General features: G+C 50.6%; 1 protein-coding gene across 3 annotated transcripts in view; it reads left to right on the top strand.

The window, feature by feature from the left end:
• The window catches only part of GLIS1 (GLIS family zinc finger 1), a 227,767-nt gene that overhangs the window by 126,525 nt on the left and 74,057 nt on the right, over positions 1–27,185 (top strand). For all 3 annotated transcript variants that reach the window (XM_082615911.1, XM_082615912.1, XM_082615910.1), the window contains exons 4-5: positions 12,381–12,558; positions 16,853–17,735. In XM_082615911.1, coding sequence (XP_082472037.1) covers positions 12,381–12,558; positions 16,853–17,735 — 1,061 coding nt within the window. The remainder of the gene's footprint in view (positions 1–12,380; positions 12,559–16,852; positions 17,736–27,185) is intronic.

Raw genomic sequence — 27,185 nt, 5'->3', positions numbered from 1 at the left:
GGACTTGAGGCACCAACACCCTGAAGAGAAGGGAAATACACTGACATGAATCTGACACTCTGCACAACTTCTTCCTTTCAGGCATTTGCCAGATTGCAAGTTGTATAGGACCAAGAATTGGAGAAATGAACAGAGCTTTCTGAAGCCTTACTATGCTGGAGATACAAAAACTGGAGTTTAGGGCCACCAAAATAGGCAGATTTTGAGGGGCCAAGATTCCATGGAGATAGGAAGTGCCAAAAAGTGAACTGAACATTAAGTGTTGCGTTTCCTTCCAAGATATTTGTTGATTCTTAAGTGGCATAGGCTATACGGCTGAGAAATCAACAGTGTGGTAGTTAAGAGGTTGAGGAACTAAGCGAAGCTTTCAACAGCCTCAAGTTCTGGGAACTTATATTGAAGTTCAGTATCAACCAGGGAGGAGTCCGGGCATCCCAAGCTTTCACCTGGGGACCCTGAAGGGCAGCATCCTAGGAGAAAGGATGAACCAGAAAGAGAGCAACCTTTACAAAGCCTAAAACTGAAATCCTAGAGTGGATAAAGATCATCTTCCCCTCTTTTAACTGCCTTTGAGAAGCAAAAGAAAATCCTCTCTGGAGGAAGATATCATCTGGAGTCTGTACAGACTTCATACACAGTGTTGGGCATTCAGTCAGAAAGTACCAGGGATACGAAGAGGCAGGACCAATTGGGGGGGAAAACATACAAAAACAGACTCACAGGTGGTCCACGTGTTGGATTTATCGGGTACAAGATTTAAAATAACTGATTAATGTGTTCAAGAACATAGATTACCAAATGGGGTATTTCAACAGATATCTCTGAAAGCTATAAAAATTAATCAAATGGAAAATTTTAAACTAAAAAATAGAAAAATTTAAGAACTCAAAAGATGGATTTAATAGATTTTTAAAAAATTTTTATTGGAGCATAGTTGATTTACAACATTGTGCTAGTTTTAGGTGTACAGCAAAGTGAATCAGTTATACATATACATATATCCACTCCTTTTCAGATTCTTTTCTCATATAGGTCATTACAGAGTATTGAGTAGAGTTCCCTGTACTATACAGTAGGTCCTTATTAGTTATCTATTTTATATATAGTAGTGTATATATGTCAATCCCAATCTCCCAATTTATCCCTCCCCCTTTCCCCCTGGTAACCATAAGATTGTTTTCGACATCTGTGACTCTATTTCTGCTTGTAAATAAGTTCATTTGTACCATTTTTAAAAGATTCCACATATAAGCAATATCATATGATATTTGTCCTTCTCTGTCTGACTTACTTCACTCAGTATGACAGTCTCTGAGTCCATCCATGTTGCTGCAAATGGCATTATTTCATCCTTTTTTATGGCCAAGTAATATTCCATTGTATATGTGTACCATGTCTTCTTTATCAATTCCTCTGTTGATAGACATTTAGGTTGTTTCCATGTCCTGGATATTGTAAATAGTACTGCAGTGAACATTGGGGTGCATGTATCTTTGCGAATTAGGGTTTTCTCAGGGTACATGCCCAGGAGTGGGATTGCTTTATCATATGGTAGCTCTATTTTTAGTTTTTTAAGCAACCTCCATACTGTTCTCCATAGTGGCTGTACCAATTTACAGTCCACAAACAGTGTAGAAGGGTTCCCTTTTCTCCCCACCCTCTCCAGCGTTTATTGTTTGTTTTTTGATGATCACCATTCTGACTGGTGTGAGGTGATACCTCATTGTAGTTTTGATTTGCATTTCTCTAATAATTAGTGATGTTGAACATCTTTTCATGTGCTTTTTAGCCACCTGTATGTCTTCTTTGAAGAAATGTCTATTTTTAAAAATTTTATTATTTATTTTTGGCTACATTGGGTCTTCGTTGCTGCACACAGGCTTTCTCTAGTTCTGATGAGTGGGGACTACTCCTCATTGTGGTGCACGGGCTTCTCATCGCAGTGGCTCCTCTGATTGTGGAGCACAGGCTCTAGGTGTGCAGGCTTCAGTAGTTGTGTCTCACAGGCTCTAGAGTGCAAGCTCAGTAGTTGTGGTGCATGGGCTGAGTTGCTCCACGACATGTGGGATCTTCCCGGACCAGGGCTCAAACCTGTGTCCCCTGCATTGGCAGGCAGATTCTTAACCACCGCACCACCAGGGAAGTCCTGAGAAATGTTTATTTAGATCTGCCCATTTTTTTGATTGGGTTGTTCGTTTTTGTTATTGAGCTGCGTTAGCTGTTTGTGTATTGGAGATTAATCCCTTGTCAGTTGCTTCATTTGCAAATATTTTCTCCCATTCTATGGGTTGTCTTTTTGTTTTGTTTATGGTTTCCTTTGCTGTGCAAAAGCTTTTAAATTTAATTAAGTCCTATTTGTTTATTTTTATTTTTATTTTCATTACTCTAAGAGGTGGATCAAAAAAGATCTTGCTTCAATTTATGTCAGAGAGTATTCTGCCTATGTTTTCCTCTAAGAGTTTAATAGTATCCAGCCTTACATTTAGATCTTTAATCCATTTTGAGTTTATTTTTGTGTATGGTATTAGGAAGTGTTCCAGTTTCATTCTTTTACATGTAGCTGTCCAGTTTTCCCAGCACCACTTATTGAAGAGACTGTCTTTTCTCCATTGTATATTCTTGCCTCCTTTGTCATAGATTAAACTATGGATGTGTGGGTTTATCTCTAGACTTTCCATCCTATTCCACTGAACTATATTTCTGTTTTTATGCTAGCACAATACTGTTTTGATTACTGTAGCTTTGTAGTATAGTCTGAAGCCAAGGAGCCTGATTCCTCCTGCTCCATTTTTCTTTCTCAAGATTGCTTTGACTATTTGGGGTCTTTTGTGTTTCCATACAAATTGTAAATTTTTTTGTTCTAATTCTGTGAAAAATGCCATTGGTAATTTGATAGGAATTGCATTGAATCTGTAGATTGCTTTGGGTAGTATAGTCATTTTCACAATATTGATTTGTCCATTCCAAGAATATGGTATATCTCTCCATCTGTTTATGTCATCTTTGATTTTTCATCAGTATCTTATAGTTTTCTGGGTACAGGTGTTTTGCCTCCCTAGGTAGGTTTATTCCTAGGTATTTTATTCTTTTGGATGCAATGGTAAATGGGATTACTTCCTTAATGTCTCTTTCTGATCTTTTGTTGCTAGTGTATAGGAATGCAAGAGATTTCTGTGTATTAATTTTGTATCCTGCAACTTTACCGAATTCACTGATGAGCTCCAGTAGTTTTCTGGTAGCATCTTTAGGATTTTCTGTGTATAGTACTATGTCATCTGCAAACAGTGACAGTTTTTCTTCTTATTTTCCAATTTAAATTCCTTTTATTTCTTTTTCTTCTCCGATTGCCATGGCTAGGACTTCCAAAACTATGTTGAATAAAAGTGGTGAGAGTGGACGTCCTTGTCTTGTTCCTGATCTTAGAGGAAATGCTTTCAGTTTTCCACCATCAAGAATGATGTTTGCTGTGGGTTTGTTGTATATGGCCCTTATTATGTTGAGGTAGGGTCCCTCTATACCCACTTTCTGGAGAGTTTTTATCATAGGGACTTAATAGATTAGATGCAGTTAAAGAGAAGATTGATAAATTGGAAAATAAGTTAGTAAACAATATCTAGACAGAAGCATCAAAGTTAAAAAAAAGATGAAAAATTAAGAAAAGAGCATAAGAGAGATATAGAACATGGTGAAAAGTTCTAACATACATTGTTGCCCCAGAAAGATAGATAACGGGCAAAAGTAATATCTGAAGTGATCATGGCTAGTAATTTTTCAAAACAGACAGTTTTGCATGTAGGGGAGTGGAGGCTGCTCTTTCCTTAGTGTCAGAGAAGTTCCAGGCCTCTGTCTAATTAACCCAACTTGCATTACATGCCTATCTCTGAGCCCGTCACTGTGGCACTGTGGCTGGGGAGATGAGACCATGCTGATGGTCTAAACTACCCTGGAAAATGAATAAGAACAACAGAGAGAGCAGACACTTATACAGTGCCTACTGTGTGCCAAGTATACTGTTCTATGTACTTTACATTTGGTATATAAACCCATTTTAACTTCATAAACTGTGGCACAAAGAAGTTAAGTCACTTGACTTAGACAAGGTCACAGCTGGTAAATGGCAAAACCAGGATTCAGACCTAGTCAGTTAGGCCCCAGAATCTGCATTCTTGTCTGCTGTGCTATACTGTCTCTTCTTCTCAAGCCCCATAGATAGATATGGAAATATGGGACCCTATTAAGGCGAGGAAAGGAGGGAATGAATATTAGGTGTTATGGACTGGATGTCTGTGTCCCTCCCCAAATTGAAGCCCTAACCTATGTTGAAGCCCTAACCTATAGTGTGGCTGTATTTGGAGATGGGGCCTCTAAGGAAGTAATGAAGGTTAAATGAGGTCATAGTGGTGGGGCCCTGATCCAATAGGATTAATGTCCTTATAAGAAGAGATACAGCACATGTGCGCTCTCCCTCTCCTCCCCCACCACCTCCATGCATGCACTGGGAAAGGGCATATGAGGGACATAGTGAGAAGGTGGCTGTCTGCAAGCCAGGAAGAGAGCCCTCACCAGAAACCAAATCATCAGGGACCTTGATCATGGACTTCTAGTGTCCAGATCTGTTAGAAAATACATTTCTGTTGTTTAAACCACCCAGTCTATGGCCTTGTGTAATGTCAGTCCAAGCAGACGAATACAAGCAATCAGCTGCATTGACCCTAAATTTCTTAATGATGTGGAGCAATGTCTGGGTCACCACTGCCTTCCAAGTCTGAGAGAGCTGAACTTACATTTTGATTCCACCATTCAACAGATGCATGACCTTGGGCAAGTCACTTACTCTTCCTCTGGGAAATGGCATTAGTAATTCTGGCATGGAAAGAGCCTAGTACTGTGCATGGCACATAATCAGCACCCTATAAACTTTAATATTCATGATATATTACTAAATGAAAACAGCAGAATACAAGAAAATAAGTATATCATCCTTCTTTTTATCAAAAAATTATATGGATGCTTAGGGAAGTACCATACAGGTTTATGTGTCATCATGTCTGCTGTGGCTCTCTGGTTTGTGGTCTTATACATGATGTCTATTTTCTAATTGTTGCCTCAATACATTTTCTAATTTTTTCTACAGTAAATGTGGGCTAATTGGATAGCAATAAGAGAGTCTGAGGGAAAACTAGGCCCATGTATGTGTTTATATACTTACCTGCATCTCCACGTGCAGCCAGCCTTGGGCTGCTCACTTCCTGGCCCTGGATGGGACAGAGTTGCAGGCTCACTCTGGTTTCTCTGTGGTGCCTCCATGCTGCTCAGGTTTTACTGGCCTGAGTCCCCGTAAATCTAGCTTAGCTTTAAAGGGGAATTTATGGAGATTTTTGTGACCTGGGATAAGAGACGCCGGGCGGCCATAAGCCCGGCGTGAGGCCTCGAGCATCAGGCTCTATAGCTCCAGAGGCCCTGCCAAGGTTACAGGCCCCCTGATGGGGCCTGGGACACCCCAAGACAGCTCTGCATCGAGCAGCCCATCTCGCTGGACTGTGGAGACTGGAGAAAAAGCTCCACCTTCCTGCTTCTCCTCTTTCAGAAGCCCCCACTTCCTGCTGATTGCCAGGCCTTTGGGTTTGATGAGGAGGGAAGAGAGGGGATGACGAGGCAGCACGGAGGCGGAAGGGGCCCTGGAGTGTGGATGCAGCACAGGCTTGGCATCTGCTGAGCATCCTTAGAGAGCCAGCGCTCACCTCCCTGGGCCTGAGAATGGAGCCTGGTATTCCCTGCTGTTTGGGGTCTCTAGTTCCCCTCCTGCTCGGGCCTGGCACTCCCACTACTCAGAGGGGAAAGCTAAGGCTCAGAGAGGGGGCCTGCAGAGCCCAGGCTCAGACTCAAGACCCCGTTGGCCTGAGGCTGCCCTCTGTGGCCCCTGGGGCTCACTGCCTGGGAAAGTGGGCCACTGTTGCTGGAGAAACACTACCTCAGGGTGCTGTGACCGTGTGTCTCCTGCCTGTCAAGAAGGCAGTAGAGGGACTTTTACTAAAGTGCTGACTGCACCAGGCACCACACTGCTACATGTATTATCTTATTTACCCCCTCACAGCCACCCCTTAGAGCTGAGATTCTTATCTCTGTTTTACAGATGAAGGAACTGAGGCTCAGAAGAGTAAGGTAGCTCATCTAGGTTGAAGCAGCCAGAAAGTTAATGGTGGAGCTAGGGCTTCAACCTAGGTGTGTGTGTGCAAAAGCTTGTTTTGTTTCCCCAAGTCACGGTGTCTGATGTAGAGGAAGCACGAAAGTGAACTTTGGACAATCCTCCCAGCCACCCCGCCCCCTTCCCAGTGTTTGCAAGCACCTACTGTAGTTCTAACCATGTGCTAGGAATGAGGGGAATATCCCCAGTGGGGCCCCGGTGTTGAGAGAACCTGCTTGCTGTGTGACTAGGACCAGCCTCTCCCCCATCCGGGCCCCTGTTTTCTCTTCTGTATGTGAAGTAAGTTGAACAAAATCATGTGTCAGAATGCACTGACATTCAGCCGCTCTGGAGCTCCAAGACCTTGTCCTGAAGGATTTCACAGACTCTAGATGAGGCGGGACTTTAACCGCACTTACAAGCATCAGTGTGGCCGTACAGAGTATTATAGTCCCCACCTTGTGGTGATGTTGTGGAGATTTAGAGATCAAACATGTCGAGTATTTGGGACTTCCCTGGTGGTACAGTGGCAAGTTAAGAATCCGCCTGCCAAGGCAGGGGACACGGATTCGATCCCTGTTCTGGGAAGATCCCACATGCCACAGAGCAAGTAAGCCTGTGCGACACAACCACTGAGCCTGCGCTCTAGAGCCCAGGAGCCACAACTACTGAGCCTGTGTGCCACAACTACTGAAGCCCATGCGCCTAGAGCCTGTGCTCCACAATAAGAGAAGCCACTGCAATGAGAAGCCTGCGCACCGCAACAAAGAGTAGCCCCCGCTCACTACAGCTAGAGAAAGCCTGCGCACAGCAACGAAGACCCAACACAGCAAGCAAGCAAGCAAGCAAGCAAGAAAGAAATAAAGAGAAAGAAAGAGGGAGGGAGGGAGAGAGAGAAAGGAAAGGAAGGAAGGAAGGAAGGAAGGGAGGAAGAAAGAAAAAGAAAGAAAGAAAAAGAAAAAGAAACGAAGGAAGGAAGGAAGAAGAAAGGAAAGGAAGAAAGAGGGAGGGAGGGGGAGGGAGGGAGGGAGAGAGAAAGAAAGGAAAGAAAGGAAGGAAGAAAGAAAGGAAGGAAGGAAGAAAGGAAGAAAGAAGGAAAGAAAGAAAGAAACCACATGTCAGATGCTGGGTTAGGTGCACCCTAACAGGCAGCTATTCGCAGGGGCTGCTGTGTGCAGAGGTGGGGAAGCTTGGGGGAGGGCGGGAGAGACCAAGGAGTGTTCCAGAAGGAGATGCACTTCTGCTGAGCTCTGAGGGCCCAGAGAGATTTGGGAGGTGTCAGGCACCCTGACTGGAGGGCTGGGGTGTGTACAGCGCAGCAGCAAAGCACTGTGGGAGTGGGAGGTAATGCCCAGATAGGGGGTGAGCCCAGGCTGTGGGGACCCCTGAGCCAGGCTGATGGCACCTCCATTTATCAGGTGCCACCAGGGGCTGGCCCTGCAGTCAGAGTTGACAGTGGTTTTCATGTCGTCAACACCCATAAAATGCTCCTTGTTTTACAGATGCAGGAAAGTCTTTCTAACTGCAAAGCCCACCTCTAACTGCTGCACTAGATTGGGGTCAGCATGTTACAGCCCAAGAGCCAGTGAGCTCTTTTTCTCAATAAAGTTTTATTAGAACACAGCCCAATCTTCTGTTTACATGCTGTCTATGGCTGCCTTTCATGTTACAACAACAGAGCTGAGTAGTTGTGGCAGAGAATGTATGGCCTGCAAAGCTTAAAATATGTGTTATCTTGCCTGTTACAGAGAAAGTTTGCTCTCTGAGCCCTACACTTGCCATGTGAGCTTGGGTAAATTGCTTGCCCCCTCTGAGCCTGTCTGGCCAATTTCTGACGGTTGTAGCAAAGCTTATAGATGATGGCTATGAAATGTTTTGTGGACTGTAAAGTGCAGTACCCTGTCACCAGCCTGGCACCTGGCAAGCACTAAAAGTCTGCTTGAGGAGCAGTCATCATGTAGGCCTTCCTGGACCCAGCCAATGGCTGCTTCTGGGACAGCAAGGAGGCGGCATCTGGGCCCGAGATGCTGAATGCATCATTGTCCCTCTCATGCAGACTTGGCAGTTTTCAGTGTAAATTAAAATTCCTGTGGGGAGTCACCTTATATGTGGTACCACTTTATAGCCAAGTCATTACGGTAATTTGCAAAGCTCTGTGGTGTGTAACTGGAGCCATTTGCTTTGGATTTGCTGGCTGTGACCTCATTCAGGCTGCCCAGTTCTGCATTTGGTGACCCCTGAGACTTGGGGGCTTGTCCTCCTGAGCCTGGCCTCAGGGTCATCCAGACCTGACCTTCTTGGGGATAGAATACTTCTCATACAGGGCCTTGCCTCCCAGCCCCATCCTGAATTCAAGGATAAATAGAAGAAGTAATTAGCATTATGATCATCATAACTTTCTGAGTGCTTGCTGTGAGATAGGCACCATGCCAAATGCACTGTGTTTGTAATTTTACTTAATTGTCACCACAACCTTGTGAGGTAGGTGTTAGCACCATTTTACAAATGAGAAAACTGAGGCTTGAAGAGGAAACTAAACCAAACTCTTATTACCTAGCCCTGGGGGTGCCAGTCCAGGTTCTGCTATGGATTTGCTGTGTGATTAAAGCAGTGTCTTTCCCTCTCTGAGCCTCAGTTTCTTCATCTATTAATGAAATAGTCACTCAGTCCCAGCCCTGACATTCTAGGTTTTCTCATCAATCTGTAAAAATGAACAGAGGACCTTCTCATCCTCCAAGCCTCCAAAGAAGCTTGATGTATGTGGGGAGAGTCAGGTCCAGGGTCTGCTCTTGGCCCCCTGTGGCACAGAGGGAGGCATGGCTGCTGGGTGCCAGTCCATTTTCAGGGCACCCCCAGCCTGCCTCAGGGCAGCAGGGCTGACATGCCCCTCTCATTCCCCTGCCTTCCCAGAGAAAGACTCCAGCCCTGCTCCCTGGAGATAGAGAGTAAGCCAGGGTGGGTCCTGTGATGCCCTTGGGGACAGAGAGGCAAGATGTCAATGGGCAGGAAGGCAGTGGGAGGGCCCAGGGTTGAAGAGTGACTGTAGCCACATCTTTCCAGTGGTGACAGCACTGCTGGGACAAAGCCTCTGGTTTAATTTCCAGGCGTTAAGAAAGCAGGTGGCCTGGAGCAGAGTCCAGCATGGGTTTGGGGAGACCTGGGTTTGGACTCAGCTATGCCAGCAATTGCCATGTGACCTTGGGTGGCCACTTGCCAGCTCTGGTGCTCATGTCCTTCCCTCTGTGAGGCGGGGAGGGCGATGCTTTCATCAGGGTGCTGTGAGAGTCACATAAGACAAGGGCTTGAATGGGCTTGGATCCCCGAGCAGTGCCAAACTGTGACCTAAGGGGCTCCTTCCTCCCCCCTTCCCAAAGCTGTGTGTTTATTTTTTGTAGGAAGACTTCTTACTGTATCCAGTGGAAAAGAAGCCAATAGTCCCCAATTGTTTGTCTGGTAATGACTGTTTCTTCCCCCAGAGGTGATGAGTTTGCATCCCAACTGAGCCCTTACTCCCTGTTTGACCTTGGGTAACCCACTAAAGTTCTCTGAGCCTTTGTATGCTCATCTGAGATGGAGTGGTCTTACCGCCTGGCAGAGTTGTTGCAAAGATTGAAGTTTAGCAGTCATTGTAATGGCTGCACTTTGACTTCCCCAAAGGCTCCCCAACATGATCTTATTGGAGTCAAAGGTGCGGATGCTTGTTTTGGGGTCCCCAGTCGTTCATCAGTCGGCTGAGAGGCAGCGGGACAGGACTTGAGCTTTGAAGTGTGAGAGATCTGAGTTTGCACTGTGGCCCCGCGTCTTACAGACCCCAGAGCCTGGTGGAAGGCACCTCATCTCTCCAAACTTCAACTTTTCTCATCTGGAAAGTGGCTGTAATGAGCCCACCTCACAGGGATGGACACTTAAAAGAATCAAATGTTCCTGTTGATCAAACAGGAAGGGCTGATGAATAGGGCTTGATACATGCTGGGCTCCCTGGCGCCTTTCTGGGGCCCCGCCTTCCATCTCTCCATACATCCTCCTGTGGGAAGGAGGGGTAGGTAACCCAGAGGTCCCCAACGGGCCTCGTGGGTCCTTGAAAGAAGCTTGGAACCATGTCCCTGACCCAAAGACGCTGGAAGAAAGACGCTGGCAGAACAGCCCCATGTGGTGATGAAGCTCTCTTTGCGCCAAATGCTATTAACGGTCATAAAATCATCCACAGTTTTCTCAGGCCCAGTCCCAGGGTTTGCCTCAATGGGACAATAAAATCACAAGCAGAAACAATTTGGAAAAGGCAGAGACCGCCTTGCAGAGGAGGAGTTAAATGAGCGGCAGCCGGCTCTCATTAACTCAGGCCATTCACATTTGTTACCAGGGATTTCTTTTTAATTAAAAAACAACCAAGTTATTAAAAAATAAGCTTGTGAGGGGCTGGCCAAGCAGCAGCCAAAGCCAGCAGGAGTGAGCGTTCCTCACAGCAGGACATTGGCCCAGTGCTTGGCCTGGGAAGGTGACCAGAGGTCCGCTTCTGAGGAAATACTTCTCTGGAGACTTCTCACCTGCCCTGGGACCTTGAGAGCATGGCATTCTCATCTGCAAACTGTAAAGTGCTCGGCAGGTGAATGCCTAGTGCCTGTTCGGAGCCTTGGGCACTTGGCGAGTCAGCACTGAGCGTCTGGCCTTCTGTGAAGGGGCTGCCTGGGGGTGGGGTCAAGCTGGAATTAGGGTTGGGGGAGGTGGATCCTTGAGGATGAGGTTGGACTTCTGTCTTCCTAAGAGGCCACTTTTTATTACATAGTGATTAAGACATGGGTTTGGGTCTGATGGACCTGAGCCAGAGATCCAGCCCAGACTCTTACTAGCTGTGTGATCTTGGGTGAGTAGTTTAGCCTTCCTGAGCCTCTGCTCTCTCCTCTGTACAATGGGCATAATACTGACCTCTTCCTACGAGGGCTGCAGGGGGCCCCAGTGAGGCAGTGGAGTCAGGGCCTGCACATCCTGCTTAGCTTCAGGGCTGATCGTGTGCTGGTGTCAGCTCTTTTCTCATCTTAATGGTTTATGTCGCTCAGTGTTGACAGTCCCTGGACAATCCTTGGGCCTGTTAATAATGTTTTATTGCATCTGTCAGACACTTTATACTTTTCAAAGTGCCCTTTGACAATACAAGCACTTTCCACTCTGGGTGCACCACCTACTAGGCACCCGCGCTTGGCTAGGGCTCTGCACCTCAGCTCTCAACACCTCACAGCATCTCTGGAGAACTGGTGTGGCTGTCCCCCTTTGACACAGGGGGACTCAGCCTCCGGAAGGGACCTGTCCGAGTCACAGACTTGGTTGGGGGCAGTAGGGGCTCACACTGGGCCCATCAGGCCCCAAAGCCCTTTTCTCCTTAGCATAACCCTGCCAAGTGACTGGGCAGAAAGCCCAAGAAGATAGCCTTCAGATTAACCCTCCTCACACTATAGATGAGAAAACTGAGGCCCAGAGAGGGCAAGTGGCTTATAACAACCATGTCTAACATGTTTGTCATACATTATATAGTTTTTAAGGGCTTTCAAGGGCTTTATGTAGATTTCAAGACTAATTGAGGCACGTCTGCCTCAGTTTGTCTTCCTAAAAATCCCAGGAGTGGGGCACGGCAGGGCATCTGATAGGCTGTCAAAGAACCGTGGAGGATACAGAGGCGTGAATGACTGTATACGGCGCTTCTATGGGGTAATGCAATTTGGAAAACAATGTGGATTCAGCTTCGGTGATAAGAAGGACTCATGCTGTTTGGTGAGCACCTCCTCCTTGACCTACAGATGTTAGTGATGCTCACTCGGCCTGCTGGGCAGCCAGCCCCAGCCATGGCCTTGCATCTTGTCAAATGAGCGCCAGGATCATAGCTTGTAAGCTCCAAGAGGCAGGAGTGTGTGTCTAGCTCACCATGTTTCCTGCAGCCGGATAGTGTCTGGTACGTTGTAAGTGCTCTGTTTGTGTAAAGATCAGTTACCCACTGGAACTCAGCATCTGCATCTGAGAACTGGGGATTTTATTATTGATCCTGCTGGTGATTATGGGAATTAATAGGTGTCCCCAGTGCCTGGAATGCAGCAAGGGTTCAGTTAGTGTTTCTCAAGGGCACTCTGTCCCACCCGGTACCCCATGTGACTGCCCTCTGCAGGCCATCCCCACTCACTTTGTCTCCTTTTCCTCTCTCTCTGCATAGTGAACGGGAGCTACGGCCACTGCACTCCGGGCTCGGAGAAGAGTCTACTGGACCTGGACCTTGCTGAAGGCCCTGGCCCCCCCTGCCGCCAGGGCCTGTTTCTCCCTGCAGGAAGCCCACCACCCCGGGGCCACCCCTCAGCCTGTGAGAGGCTGCTGCATTTCCCCCACCCCAGCAGGTATGTGCTCCGACCCCATGCATCAGCTGCCTTCTGTGGACGGTAGCTGGAAGCCACAGATCTAGGGCCTCCAGACCTCACCTGGTCTGCCTGGCTCGTGGGACACACAGGGAAACTGAGGCACAGGAGGGCCAGAGACCAGCCGGAGCCCAGTAGCACATGGATGGCTGCCTGGTCTAGGCTCTGGACCTCAGCATTGCAAGGCCCCATGAGAGACAGGAGTGGCTTTATTGAGGTGTGTTTCCCTGTTGCAGAAGCTGAGCTGACTTTACAGAGAATCAGTCATTTCAGAAGAAGAAAAAGATTCAGAGGATGGGGGGAGAGGTTGGGGAGGGAAGACCCAGCTCAGGGTTCACGCATGCTGTAGTGATGAACCCTGGACTGCTCCGAGAGCCGAGGGGGGTCCCTCCACCCAGGCGTCTCCTGCCCCAGGAAGCCATCACCCCATAGAACTCTGCCAGGTAACCATCATTCAGTGCTGGTGCATTACCAGTGATGTTCACCTCTGGACAGATGTTCTGCCAGATTGCATATGGGGCTGAACTCTGCCTCCTGCGGCTTCTCCCAGGATCCAAGCCATGCCTCTGTGCCCTCTGGTTTGCGGACAGGCAGAGGCCAACCACAGACAGGCCTCTGCACCCACCTGCTCAGCCCTAGGGCCCTGAGCCAGTGCCTGGGGCTGCTGGCCTGGGCCCTGTCTCACAGATCACAGAGTCTAAAAACTGGCCCAGTTGCCTGTTTGCAATTGGTTCCTTCACCAGTCATTTATCGGGGGCGGGTGCCTTGGTGAAGGAAGCAGAGATCTCCCCGACAGAGTTTACTTTCCATTGGGAGCCCCATGGTGGGAGATATTACTGATTAGCAGGATGCTTATTCTTCCCACATGGAACCATTTTTCTCTGAGAATGTAGATTCCCTGTGGCTTTCTTTGGTATTAATGAGACTTCTGATTTACAGGAGTGTGTTAGTCTGCTTGGGCTGCCATAACAAAACACCTCAGGTTGGGGGGCTTAAACAACAGACATGTATTTCCTCACAGTTAGGGAAGTTGGAAGTCCAAGATCAAGGTGTCTGCAGGTTTGGTGTCTCCCGAGAGCTCTCTCCTTGGCTTGCAGATGGCCACCTTCTCACTTGCTGTGTCCTCACATGGTCTTTTCTCAGTGTGCACACCCCTGGTGTCTTTTCTTCTTACAAGGACTCCAGTCTGGTTGGATAAGGCCCCACCCTATGACCTCATTTAACCTTAATTACCTCCCTGAAATCCCTACCTCCAAATCCAGTCACAAAGGGGTTTAGGACTTCAACCTGTGAATTTTAGGGGGATACAATTAAGTACATGATGAGGAGTTCAGCAAGCATCCTTTAGACTTGGAGCTGTGCATTGTTTGGTGACAGTCAAATGCATTTATCTGCTTGATTGTTCACTGAGGCCCCCCCGGCAGCATCCAGTTTCTCCAGTGAAATTCAATCTCATGGCAGAAGCTACACTAACCTAGTGAAAGCTAAGGAAGTGGATTTTTGTTTTCTTTTCTCTTTCGGTAGAGACGATCAGAAACATCGTTTGTCATTTTGAATGTCATTTGACAGGGCACAGGAGAGTCTGTACCCAGAACCCTATGCCAGCATCAGTCTGAGTTGCTGCCACCTCTGCTGCTGACCTGGCTCTCCCAAACTCCCTCATTTTCCTAAAGAAAAAGAGGGCCCCAGCCCCTATCCCATACCCAGTTGGATCCTGTGCCTTCTCCCTCCCGCCAGATTGCCTTGTGTTTGGGGTCTCTCTGTTCAGGCGGCTCCCTCTGATTCAAACAGATCCAGGTTCACATTCCTGCTGTATCACTGCCTGCCTCTGAGGGCTTGGGCAAGTTGCTTCAGTTTTCAAAAGTGTCAAACAGATAGTAGTCTCTCCCTTGAAGAACTTGGCCATGCCTTCAGCTACCATGCACCGTTACACTGTTAGGATTTATGAGACGGCCCCTGGGAAAGCACCTGGAGTTGTCCACTTTTTCTAGGGACCACACTCACAATTTCTAGAGATGTGATGGGATTTGTCTGGGGTGTACAGGGCTCAGCGGCAGAGCAGGGCCAGAACCATTGCCTGGCCTCACAGGGACACTGAGGGCAAGGGGAGGGCCTGCCTTAGCTGGCATTCGGAGCCAGGAAACCCTAAGGCCTGAGCTGCCCCCTCCCTGCCTGATGCCATTCGAGGTTTTGCTGTTGATTATTCGGGTAACTTCAGTCACAGAACACCACAGCTGTTCTCTTCTGGTGTTGGGTGCTTTAAGCTGGCGCTGTTTTAAAGCAGTTGCTTCAAACAGATGCTTACCTGGCTGCCCTTCCCCATCCGTGCCCACCTCTGCCAGGCCCAGGATCATGACCACGCAAGGAAGAGCTGTGCACTTATTTTTTTTTAACCTCCACAAAGTCACAGCTTCAAATCCGATCTTTAAGCCCCTCAGAGCTTTCTGCTGGCAGTGGTGGGCCCAGGATCCCCAGCCCTGGAGATGGGGGGGTATGTGTTTGCTCCTTCTGATTCCACCTGGTGACCATGCTCTGGACAGCAGAGTTTCTGGGAGGGAAGAGAGGTCTCTGGTGAGTGAGGCAGAGAATTGTTCAAGTGTAGTTGAGAACCAAACAGAAGAAGAGCCCCTCCTCCCCCAACCTCCTATCCAGGGAGCACTTCAGGTTAGGTCTACACAGGAGAACTCTACACCTGGGAGGGAGAAGGGGAGCCTGGGTTCTGGTCCCAGCCCTGCTGCTGGTTTGCTGCTTGTGACTGCAGTGAGCCCTGTGCCCTCTTGGTAGCGATGGGGTTGGAGCCGGTGCTCTCGGAGGGCTCCGGGCTCTGACTTTCCTTCTCCCCTGTCCTGTCCCCTCCCTTCCACCTCAGGGCTGGAGCGGAGGATGCCACAGCTGCAGGGAGCCCGAGAGGGAGGGGCTGGGGCTACAGGGCCACGCTGGGAAGCAGAGGGACAGGTGATGGCGCCACAACCCCTGGCTGCAAAGAGCCCCAGGATGGCAGTGTTAATGATGGCAGTGCTGATTGCCCCATTCACCCTGCTGTCCTCTTCCCAGAGGGCTGTCACAGCATCTGTTTCCTCCCTTGATCCTGGCAGCCTCCCTCTGAGGTAGGGAAGGTTAGTCCTTATTTCACAGGTAGGAAGACTGAGGCTCGGATGGGGACAGGTATGAGGGCACGTGGGGTATACTAGTCAGACTTTGGGCACATAAGCAGGCCTCCTGTTCTGCCCAGCCAGCTCCTGGGGCTTCTCGGACCCTGAGCCCAGTGTCACCTTGCTGGTCTCTCCCCTTCTCAGAGTCCTCTGATGACTGGCAGGCCCTGATATCTCTTCTTGCACTTATTTGTCCCACATTTGGGAGAGGCCCCTTCTAGGAATGCATGTACCACATGTGTGATGATGATAGCATCTTGGCCAGCTGGGTCCTGCTCATCACCATCCTCACCCTCAGGAGAACCATTCGACGCTGGGCTACAGGGAGAGGCCCAGACCACATTGCTAAGTAAGGTTCGCTGAGCTGCGAGTGGCTGAGACCTGAGGGCTAAGAGATGTTAACCCAGGCCTCTTGCTGCGCCACCTGGCTTGCCTGCCTACAGCTTCATTTTGGACATTCATGACCTTGAAATTCCGGACATTCCCCCCAAGAAACTTTTCCTCAGTTCTTCCTAGGATGACCCCTCACTGTGATTGTGATTCAAACCCCACCCGCTGATGTTCACAGTGGAAAGAACAGATTGCTCGGGGCAAAACATCACATTTTTAGAAATTAAGAAAGATTACAAGAATTAAGAGAGATTTAAGGGACAAGTAAGCAGAATTTAAAACAAACTGGACCTGGTGTCCCTCAAAGAGCCATCCTCAGCCTTCTTCCTCCAGAAGTCACTAGAAGGTCACGGGGAGGGGGACAGGGCAGACCCAGGGAGGCCTCAGTGGCAGGACGGATAGCACTTGGGCTGGAGAGGGTGGGCTGGAGTTAATAAAAGGATGAAATGCTCTCCTTTCTGGCATCCTCCTCGGCACATTCATGTCTTCAGACCTCCTGCCTCTCTTGAACCTCTTCCCAGCCCCCTCCTCTTCCTCTCTCTCCCCTTCTCCCTCCACATTCTTCCCTGCTGACCGGGCAACCAGTCCTGGTCTGTCTGCTGCCAGCCCTCAGCCTCGCTCTCTTGTTCTGGGCTTCTCCACCCCTCGGTCCTCAGGCTCCCCACCGTCCCCTGCCCGGACCTCCCCACTGTGGAGTGCCCACCCTCTCATGACCCCTGTGCACTGTCTTCCAGGTCGCCCAGGCCCCAGGCCACCTATGTGAACGGAGGCCTCCCAGCCACACAGCACATCAAGCAGGAGTCCCTGCCTGACTACCGGGCCATGACGGAAGCTCGCGCACCCCTGTCTGCCCACTGCCGGGCCCCGCCAGCCACGGGCCTGCACACAGACCTGGACCTCTCGGGCCGAGGCCTCGCCAACCCCGCACCTTCCTGCTACCTTCTGGGCAGTGAACCCAGCTCTGGCCTGGGCCCCCCACCTGAGGCCCACCTGCCCGAGGGTGGCCTGAAGCGCTGCTGCGTCTTGGGCCTTCCCCCTGCATCCTCAGCCTCCGCCGCACCCTGCGCCTCCTCCGACATCACCTGCATCACCCGCTCCTCCCAGACAGCTCTGGTCACCTGCGTAAATGGACTCCGGAGCCCCCCTCTGCTGGGAGACCCGGGGGGCCCTCCCAAGAGGGCCCGGCCCAGCCCTGCGTCCACAGAGAGCCACGAGGGCAGTCTGCAACTTGAAGCCTGCCGGAAGGCCGGCTTCCTGAAGCAGGAGCCCGCGGACGAGTTCTCAGAGCTCTTCGGGCCTCACCAGCAGGGCCTGCCGCCCCCCTACCCCCTGTCTCAGCTGCCGCCTGGCCCGGGCCTTGGAGGCCTGGGGCTGGGCCTGGCGGGCAGGGGCGTGGCTGGGCGGCAGGCGTGCCGTTGGCTGGACTGCTGTGCAGCCTACGAGCAGCAGGAGGAGCTGGTGCGGCACATTGAGAAGAGCCACATCGACCAGCGCAAGGGCGAGGACTTCACCTGCTTCTGGGCGGGGTGCGTGCGCCGCTACAAGCCCTTCAATGCCCGCTACAAGCTGCTCATCCACATGAGGGTGCACTCGGGCGAGAAGCCCAACAAGTGCATGGTGAGTTCCCACGGCCGCCGGGCTGTGCCCCCGCCGCCCCCAGCAGAACAGCACCCACCTCACTGCCCTGGGAGAGCCCTGCCTAGGCTCCTCACCCTGGGGGCTGGCTGGGATGTGGCCACTGGTCACAGTGGTCAGTGCCCTGTCACTGGGAACCTTGGCGGAGGGCCAGGTACCCCATCCTCCACCCTCCATAGCCTGTTGTCACACACACTCGTTCAGGTGGTGACACACGTGCTCTGAGGTCAAAGCGGCTCGGCCAGCCTTCTCTCTTACATACAAATGCTCAGTGTCACACCTGCCGATGGCCAGGTGAGTCATGGAGAGTACGCTCTCCCCCAGCACTGGCTCTTCACCCAGAGTCCTTCCCAGGGAGGCTCTGGGGCCTCCTGGAGCAGCCACAGGCTTGATTTCCTCCAGAGAGCACCGAGTCCTCACAGGCTTTCAGCTTGAGAGCTGTGGGTACCCAGGGCAGGCTTTGGGGTAAGGCCAAGGGTTAGCAGATAAGGCCCTGGATAGTACCTGCAGTGTTCTGGCTGAGGTTGAAACTAAGCTTTCCAGGGAGATACACACACACACACACAAAATATAGGCACCCAGGCCTCCAGCCCTTCTAAGTGGTCATCTGCATGTTCTGCTCTCACTGTGGTGGAAATCCGTATCAGAGGTTAGAAATTTAGTCTTAGTCCCTGATATCTTTAGCCAAGCCATTGTGCCTACCCACAGGGCCCAGCCAGCCACCAGGACAGGCGCCTGCCTGGGGTTGGAAGGGCTGATGGAGCCACCAAGGCCCAGCTCCGTCTTCCCAGCTGCTGGGGCTTGGGTAAGGCAGAGGAAGGAAGCAGTGTGTTTGGTCTTCAGGGCCAGTGTTGTAGCCAAAGTTGAGTTCTTCCAACACTTGTGTGCTGCCACTGGGCCCTGCCTCATGGAGAACTCAGTCTGGGAAGGGGTGCAGCTTGGGGAGAGGTGTACCTCTGTCCCTGCTCAAAGTGCAGGGCAGCATTTGCAGGACCAGGGAGAGGCAACCAGCAGCATAAACTCCATCCTCCTGGGACCAGCTGTTCACCCTTGGGGCACATCTGCTTGTGGAGCTGTGAGCTGGGTACCCACTGGACCAGCTTATTCAGCTTTGAGGAGGCTGGGTCTTGAGGATGACAAGGAATTCACTTTGCAGACAAGTGAGGGTCAGGGTTGGCATGCTGCGGTCGTGGGGAGTGAGTAGGCTGAGAAGCTGACTGTATCGTGTGTCTTTGGGCCGAGAGTGTGCTGGAGGCAGAACTGGTGGCTGGGCCGGTTCCTGGCGATGCCCCTGTTCCTTTGGGGTGTTGTGACACGTGCCTTGTGGGAGGGCACGCCCCTGCCTGGAAGGAGATGCCCAGCGGACGTCGCAGGGTAAGGCTTCTGGACCGCAGACAGTCCTGTCTCTCTCTGAGATCCTGCAGTTGACAGCTGCCAGGCTACAGTTCTCCTTCATGTCTTCTCTCCTGGGGTGATCCCAGTGGTGTACGCAGGGTCCTCGAAGAGGCTGCCTGGCCTGAACCCTGGTGTGGCGTGGTCAGTGGCCTTCTCGCACTCAGGCTCCCGTGTAGAATCGCGGCATCCAGGAGTTCCTGTGTTAGACATGAGGGACCTTGGAGATGATCTAGGCCTTCCCTGTCGATTTTCCAGGTTGGGAAATTGATGCCCAGTGAGTGGGTCACAGAGGCTCAAATCACTCAGAGCAGTCTCAGGATCTCTCTGTAGGGTTTCTTCTCTGGGGCCAGCCTGCCAGAATCTCTTTTGCTTCAGCAGATTCCACAGAACACTGGCTTACACCTGGCTCTGGAGACAGACCTGGACCTGCCAAGATCTTTGCCTGAGGGCACTCACAGTCAGAGATGCGTGGGAGATGGGTGACAGGGTCTGGGATGGAGTTTGCATCGGCCCAGGGAGGAGAGATCTAGAAGGGCTTCATACAGGAGGTGATGTTCAAGCCATGTCTGTACTTACCCATGGTTGCGTTTAATCTTTACAAGAGTCCTGTAAAACCAAGGGTTTTTATAGGTGAAGAAACAAACCCCACATTGGGGGTCAGTAGGGTCCAGCTGGCCTTCCACCTGCTGCTGTGAGAACACTTCATCTTGCCTCTTAGGGGGTTTAGGATTATGGTAATAACACCAGCAAGCAGCTCCTGAGTGCTGACTGTGTGCGGGGGCTATTCTAAGCCCATGGTCCTCCTACTCCATGTGGTCCTCACAACAACCCTATGGGGCAGATACTATTAATCCCCATTTTACAGATGAGGAAACTGAGGCTCAGAGAGACGGCATAATTAACCCCAGGCCACACAGCTAGTTAGAGACAAACCATAACAACAATAATAATAGAGGCTAATAATCATGATAGTAATAATAGTATTGATAAGAACGATGAAAATAACTTGCCCAGGGTTACACGGCTAGTAACCATTGGAGTGGAAGTTGAACTCACATCTTTCTAAGCCGTGATGCTCTTGTTTGTGTATATCTTCTCCTGTTAAACTGATTATTCTCTGGGGTCCAGGTACCAGCCCTGCCGGGTGCCATCCTCTGGAGATGGTAGCAGAGATCTCTGAGCTCCGCCCTGCCCGCAGTGGGAGTGCTCCCCCTTCCTGCGAGGCTGGTGCAGTAGGTAACCCAGGGGAAGGGGCGGGCCCTAACCTGCACCCCAGATAAATACAATCTCCCTTCCCTGTAAAATTATTAATTTCTCATGACAGGCCTCTGCTACCATGTGCTGTAATAGACAAAGGAATTTTGGACCCGGAGCCTCTGGAGAACAGGAAATAGATGAGACACTTTGATTGCAGAGTAAATGGCCCACTAAAATAGCAGTTAATCCTTTTATTATCTTTCCAGCAGCCGTTTCCACAGTTCTTTCATGAGGTAAGCCTTCCCCGCCCCGTCCAACTGTAACACTCCCATCCTCACAGCTGGTTCACATTTAGCCTGCGGAGCCTCTGCTTCCGCACCGGGCGGGCCTAGAGGTGCCTGGAGGAGCCCAGCTCCCCTCTGCCCAGGCCGTTCATCCTCAGGCTCAGCCGGGGACCCAGGACTCGCCTCACTGGCCCACAGAGTGCACCGCCCGCCCCCCACCCTGCCCTTTCCACAGCCCTTCCACGCCGTCCAGCGGAAGCCCCTTAATCTCTTTGCAATATCCTGTTATGTTTCTTACGTTGTCGGAGTTGTCTTAGCCTTATTATATTTGGGGTTTCATCTGTGTTACGATAGCAAGGTTACGTCCAACCCAAATACTGACGCGACGCCTCGAAGACGTTAACTTTGAAAAGATTACTTTCTTGCTTTCTTAGGTTGGCCCTCTCAGATGGTTGGAATTCTGATTGTCTGAGACTGCAGAAATTAGTAGACTCTGAGTTTGCATTTCTCCACATCGAGAAAAAGACAGGTAGAGGAGAAAGAGGAAAACTTCTTATAACCTTGGGTTTTATGAAATAATCATGACAGCAACCCCTGACTTTTGTGAAGAGCTTGACCAAAGCTGTGAGCGCAGCATGAAGGTGTAAAAGGCAGGTGAAAACCCAAGTCCAGAGTCACACCGACCTCCGGCCCTGCCACTTACCAGCTGTGCGACCTCAGGCAGGTGACTTAACCTTTCTGAACCATAGCATATACTCAGTTGTAAAACGGGGTGATAATAGTACCTACCTTTTAGGACTGTCGTCATTAGGATTAAAAGAGATGACATAGGGAACCGCTTAGTTAATTCTCATCTTCCCCAATCACACTCTTCACACTGATGGTCTTGGGAGATTCATACGTTAGCCCTAGGAGTTAGGACAGGATCTTTGACAGCTATTTTACAAATGAGGAACCTGAGGCTCAAGTCAGGAGTGGAACCTGGACTTGAGGTCAGCTAACTGCCGCAGCCTCTGCTGTTGTTGGTGAGGTGGGCAGAGCTATCACATGTGCTGGTGGCCTTGTGGTCAGGTGTCTGCCAGCGATGCAGAGCCCCTGCCCAGTGCCAGACAGTGGCTGTTCCGGGTAAGAAGGGGGAGCCAGGGCAGAGGCACAGGGAGGAGGCTCTAGTCCCTGCCCTCCAAGTTCTGATGCACAGCTGGAGCCTCGAGGCTGGACTTAACATCCTGCCCGGGTTCCTCTGGCAGCTGCAGCCGCACTGACCATCGGTCCCCATCCCTTACCCCGCCCAGTCTGTCCTAGGTGCCACTAGACCTGGGACCACGGATATACCTCAGAGAGAGGCTTGACAGGGGGTCCGGGATAACATCTTATGGAAAGTCCTGAGGGAGAAGAGACCTAATATATTCTGAGACAGTCTCTCTCCAGCCAGGGATTACCATGCCCATTTTACAGAAGAAGAAACTGACATTCAGAGATGCAATGGCATGCTCTGTATCACCAGGCACAGCTGCCTGGACCATTCCACAGGCCACACTGCCCTCTACCACTCGCCTTTGCCCAGCTTCTCTATTCAGCAGAGTCGAGTCCTCGTGCATCTCACATCACAGTGTGTGGGGGTCCCAGGGCATCTGCTCCTTCCGGCCCCCATGTCCTGAGACCAGCCTAGTGGGTTGGGCACATTCCCAGGCCAGCTGACACCCCTGACTCATCTCAACATCTCAGGCTCATCCCAGGGAATTATCCGGGAGTTCGAAATGTCTGAGCTGGGGCTTTACCAGTCCATCCTCATCACGTAGGGAGAGGGCACGGGGAAGACAGGCCCTGAGAGGATGGGGGTCCAGGATGGCACAGTAAATAGGGCAGCTTCAGTGGGCAGGGGGTTTCCTGAAGGGGCCGGTAACCAGAAGTTGGGGAAGTTAGACTGTGGGAAACTGACCCTCGACTGAGGGAAGAATCCTCCCCTTGAGACACTTGCCTCACTGGAGGGGCAGCAGCCTCTCCTGTGTGCCAGGAGTCGGGGTTCCAGAGACAAAGATGATGTGATGTGAGACTTCTAGTGCCGTGGGAAGGATTCTGCCCTTGAATCTTGCGATCTTATTGCTGGATGATGGAGGGAGGGAGGGAAGCCAGGAGCTGAGGATTTGAGCCTGGCTGCTTAAGCTTGTTGGAGTCAGTCAAGGGGGGACAGGAACGTTATTGAAATACTCATTGGGTGTTTTTCAGTATTGAGGGCTTCCACACGTGTGATCTCAGCACTCAGAACATTCCTGGAGACTGAAATTATCCCCATTTTACAGATGCGGAAAGGAGAGTCCAGTTCATGCCCAAGTTCAGGCCCCAAGTGCATCATGGGGTCAAATTTGAACCCAGGTCTCAGCCTGACTCCAAGGACTGTGTGCTAGCCATGACCCCAAGCCACTTCCCAGGCAGAGAATCATCAGTCTGCTTGCAAATGTCGAGAGAATATCCAGATCTGAAACTTATTTGGCAAGCGGACACCGAGCACCTCCTGTGTGCCAGGCCCTGGTGGGCCGTGGGGTCACAGAAGGGAATCAAAGCCAGCCTGGCCCTGTGGAGCCCTGATGGAGCAGGGAAACAGATAGACGTCTGCATTTAACTACTTTTCCCAAGCCAGTGCCCCATCATCTTGAGAGCCTGCAGGTCCCTGCCCTGCTGACATGATGGGTCTTTTGTCCTATATGAGAGGAGAGAACACTCATGGGATGAAGAATAAGACATTTTACCTTTTAAAAAATAAATAAGTCACCTGAAAACAGTCTCCGTTTCTGGAGGCTGGGGTTTCTGGTAAGATTAAAAGGCTGCAAAATTGAATATGGTTTTAAACCCCTTGCCCTGGAGGAGCCTGCTGTACATGACCCCATAGAAGCCAAGCTGTTCCAACCAGGTCAAGCCCACCCACTTTGGAAACAGAGGCCTGAGCCTCATCTCGTTCTGGGGGTTGGGGGCGGGAGGGTCTGGGTAGGAAAACCTTTCTGAGCAAAGGCAGCCATCTAGTTTGCACCCAGATATGCCCTCGTTAACAACCCTTACTGAAGTCCCTCCTCTGGGCCTTGGCTTTTTCTGATACCTCTGCCTGGAATGCCTTTCCCAACCCAGCAAACTCCTAACCATCCTGCACAACCCAGTCCAGTGTCCCCTCCTCGGCACCCCTTTTCTCCGTGTGTCCTGCTCTCCCAGCACATGTTGCCCCATTTATAACAGTGCTCCTGGTATGGCTGAGTGTCTTGGGGACCACATGCTCTTTGGCACCTGGCCTGGCCTTGGAGGCAGAGGAGTTGAGTCTGCTCCCTAGTACAGAGGCTCTGCCCTAGTGGCCATCTGTTCTCTCTGCTCCGACACTGTGTGACGTCGCCCAGACACTGCCCTCCAGAGCAATTTCCCATAAAGTTACAAGAATGCAGGGAACTTAAAGATGGTCACATCCATCCCTAATCTGGTGCTTGAAGTTTTCCAGCAAGAAAGCCTTAATCTGAAACCTGGCTTTGCTACCTAGCAGCCTATGATTGTGTGCAAGTAACTTGATTTCTATAAGCCTCTGTTTTCTTACCTGTAAAGTGGAGGGAATAGAACTATTGTGAGGCTTCGATGAGGCACTATACATGAGATGTTACGTACTGCCTGGCACACAGTGAGTGCGCAACAAGTGGTCTGACTGCTCTGGGCAGTTTGCATTAGGAAAGGAGAAGAGGGAGGGTCTAAAAAACACAGGGGCCATGCAGTCATGAGCGTCCCTAAAGGAACAGAAAAGGCTGTTGTAAGTCTCAGCTCTGCCATGGATGTGACCTTGGATGTGTCACTTGGCTATGCTGAGCCTCGGTTTCCTGAACTGTGAAATGGGTTTAATGCATAGCACTCTGTGTTCCTTGGGTGCTCAGCAGATGCTAATGCCCTTTCCCTCCTTGAAGCCAACGTTCCAGCTCTACAGATCTTGGCTTACACTGGATGCCTTCCTATCTCCCTCAGTTTTTAAAAATCAAACTCAGGGACCTTCCTAAGGAGAGGCTTTCTGGAAACTCCAGCTTTGCATTCAACTCAGAGCCCTGAGGGCCCCCTCTCATCACTGTACAGAGGGGGAAACTGAGGCCACAGATGGAAGAGGCTTGCCTGGGAAAGAGGAGAAGAAGGAGACAGGTGGAGCTGGAGACTCATCCCAGCTCTGCTGCTCACTGACTGTGCCACCTTGGACAAGTCACTTCACTCCTGAGCCTCTGTTAATGTATCTGTACAATAGGGCTTCTGATGCTCACCCCAGAAGAGTCTCTGTGAGGGGTGGACACCTGTGGTCCACCAACTGCAGAGGGCTCTGCAGAGGGGATCAAGTTGAGTCCCCATCTCCCAGTCCAGTGCTCCTGCCTGTAACCCGGCCCCAGAGTACACAATCACCCTCATAGGCGTGTCCCTCCCAGATGGGTTTCCCATCGGGCACAGAACCTTTTAGCCACATGCTCCCCAAATGCAGTGCTTGGCCTTTAGGCCTCTGTCTGCAGCTCTTCTAGCTTCCTCCTTCTCTGCTTCGTAGTGCCCCCATACCTCCCCCCTCTCCCTTCCACCCCTATCCCCCATCCCTCCTACTCCCATTCACTTCCCCATCCCTACCTCATCTCCATCCCTGACTCCCCGCCCTCCGTCTTATTTGAATTCTGAGCCAGAATTTGGTGAGCCAGGGTGGACCAATGGCTAAAGGTATAGGATAACTGTTGGGGTTCAAATCTCTGCTCTGACCCTTAACCAGCCGTGAGACCTCAAGCAAGTCACGTGGCCTCTTTGAGCCTCAGTTTCCTGTCTGTGTAAAAGGGAGAGTGTTGTGAGAATTAAATGAGATCATGTATATGGAGCACTTACCTCATGCCTGGCAAAATACTCCATGCTTGAAAACAGGAGCCCTTGTTCCTTTTTTTTTTTTTTTTTTTTTTGAGTCATCAAACCCAAGCTCTCATAGAATTGAGAATTCCTGGGAGCACCAAACTTGAGGGTACAGGAACACTGGCCAAGTTTTGTGAACTCCACACTGCTTTATGGAATATGAAAAAAATTAAGGATAAAAAAACACAGCCCTCTGAATTGAATTTAAAATAATAAAAAGAGAGAAAGCTTTTGAATTTAATGTAAATGGAATTGAAATGATTCTCTTATTGGACTGAGAAAGTCAGATAACATCAACAGTGACTTGAAGAAAGTGTCCAGAACATGTTTTCTAAGAGGGACGTCCTGGAAATGGTAAACTTCATGATTGAGCATTAATAGGCTCTGTCTCCACAGGATGGCAGATGGGTTCTCTGAGCCAACTGCATGCGCCTCGCTTGGCCTGCTGCAGTGACTGACCTCATCCATTAAAGGGGTGATGGGCCGCACCAGCGCTACGGCCTCAGTCACCTCCAAGACCCAGGACACTCAGCTTACCTGTTCCCCTCTCTCGGGAGAGTGCCTTGGGCTCAGCTGTGCTGTCTCCCCCCATCACATCTGCCACCTTTTCAACACAGCTCTATTGACACCCATACTGTGCCAGGTTTGATGCTAGAAGCAGGAGGCGCAGCATCAAAGGAGGAATGGTCTGGTGCCGAAGGAATTAACCAAATGCTGCAGAGGCACAGAGGAGGGAGAAGGCTTCCCCCAGGATGTCATGAGAGCTGGGCTTTGAAGGGAGGGTAGGAGCTTTCCAGGTGCAGACCATGAGGAAAGGCATTTCAAGGAAAGGGAACAGCCTATGCAAAAGATGTGACAGTCTTGGCCCTTGAGGGGAGCATAGGTAGCCTCTTGTGCTTGGAGTGTGTTCCGTGCATGGGGGCTGGGAGTAGAAATGGCAGTTGGAATTGAACCTTAAAGGGCCTTGAAGTCCAGTATGAAGAGCTTGGACTCTGTCCTAAGGCCAAGGGAGAGAATGGCGGAAGGGTTCTGAGCAGGAGAGTGACACGATCAGCATTAACGTTTAGAATGTTGGTCGTGTGGTGGGTGCGTGCGAGGGGGAGCAGCAGCAGGCAGATGAGGATGCAGAGGCCCAGGAAGGAGCCTTCTTCCCGGGTCCACCAGAGCAGACAGCAGCACCTGGCTGCCAGCCAAGGCCTGGGCACCGCAGGCCAGGCCAGCTCAGCCCAGCGACCCGTGCCGAGCACAGTGTCTGTACCTGATTGGGTACCGGAGCTCAGTTCCCCTTTGGAAACAGCATCCAGCACATTTACCAGTGGGAAATGGGAAAGGCATTTCCCATAATGTGGCTCCGTAAAGTTTGCACAACTGTTCTTTGTTTTCCGTCCATCCCCACAATAAATCTTCCTCCACTGCCAGGACTGGGGCCTCCGTGGTCTGTAAGTGATTACAGCGCTGACTTGTGCAGTGCTGCCCCCTCAAGATGCATTCTTCTGACGTGGGTAATGATAAAATGAGAGTCCATCACTGAGACTCATGGCCTTGCAAGTGGCCATTTCCAAACAGCTGGGAGGTGGCCGCCTGATGGAGGGCAGCCTGCTCTTGCCTCCTGCACGTACCCCCCAAGCCTCCCTTGATAAGTCTGCCACGTTGGGAGCATGAGCCTCGG

This window comes from Mesoplodon mirus, assembly GCF_964341445.2.
Source record: "Mesoplodon mirus genome assembly, chromosome: 3".
Classification (NCBI taxonomy): domain Eukaryota; kingdom Metazoa; phylum Chordata; class Mammalia; order Artiodactyla; family Ziphiidae; genus Mesoplodon; species Mesoplodon mirus.
This window is presented reverse-complemented; position numbering and strand designations above follow the sequence as displayed.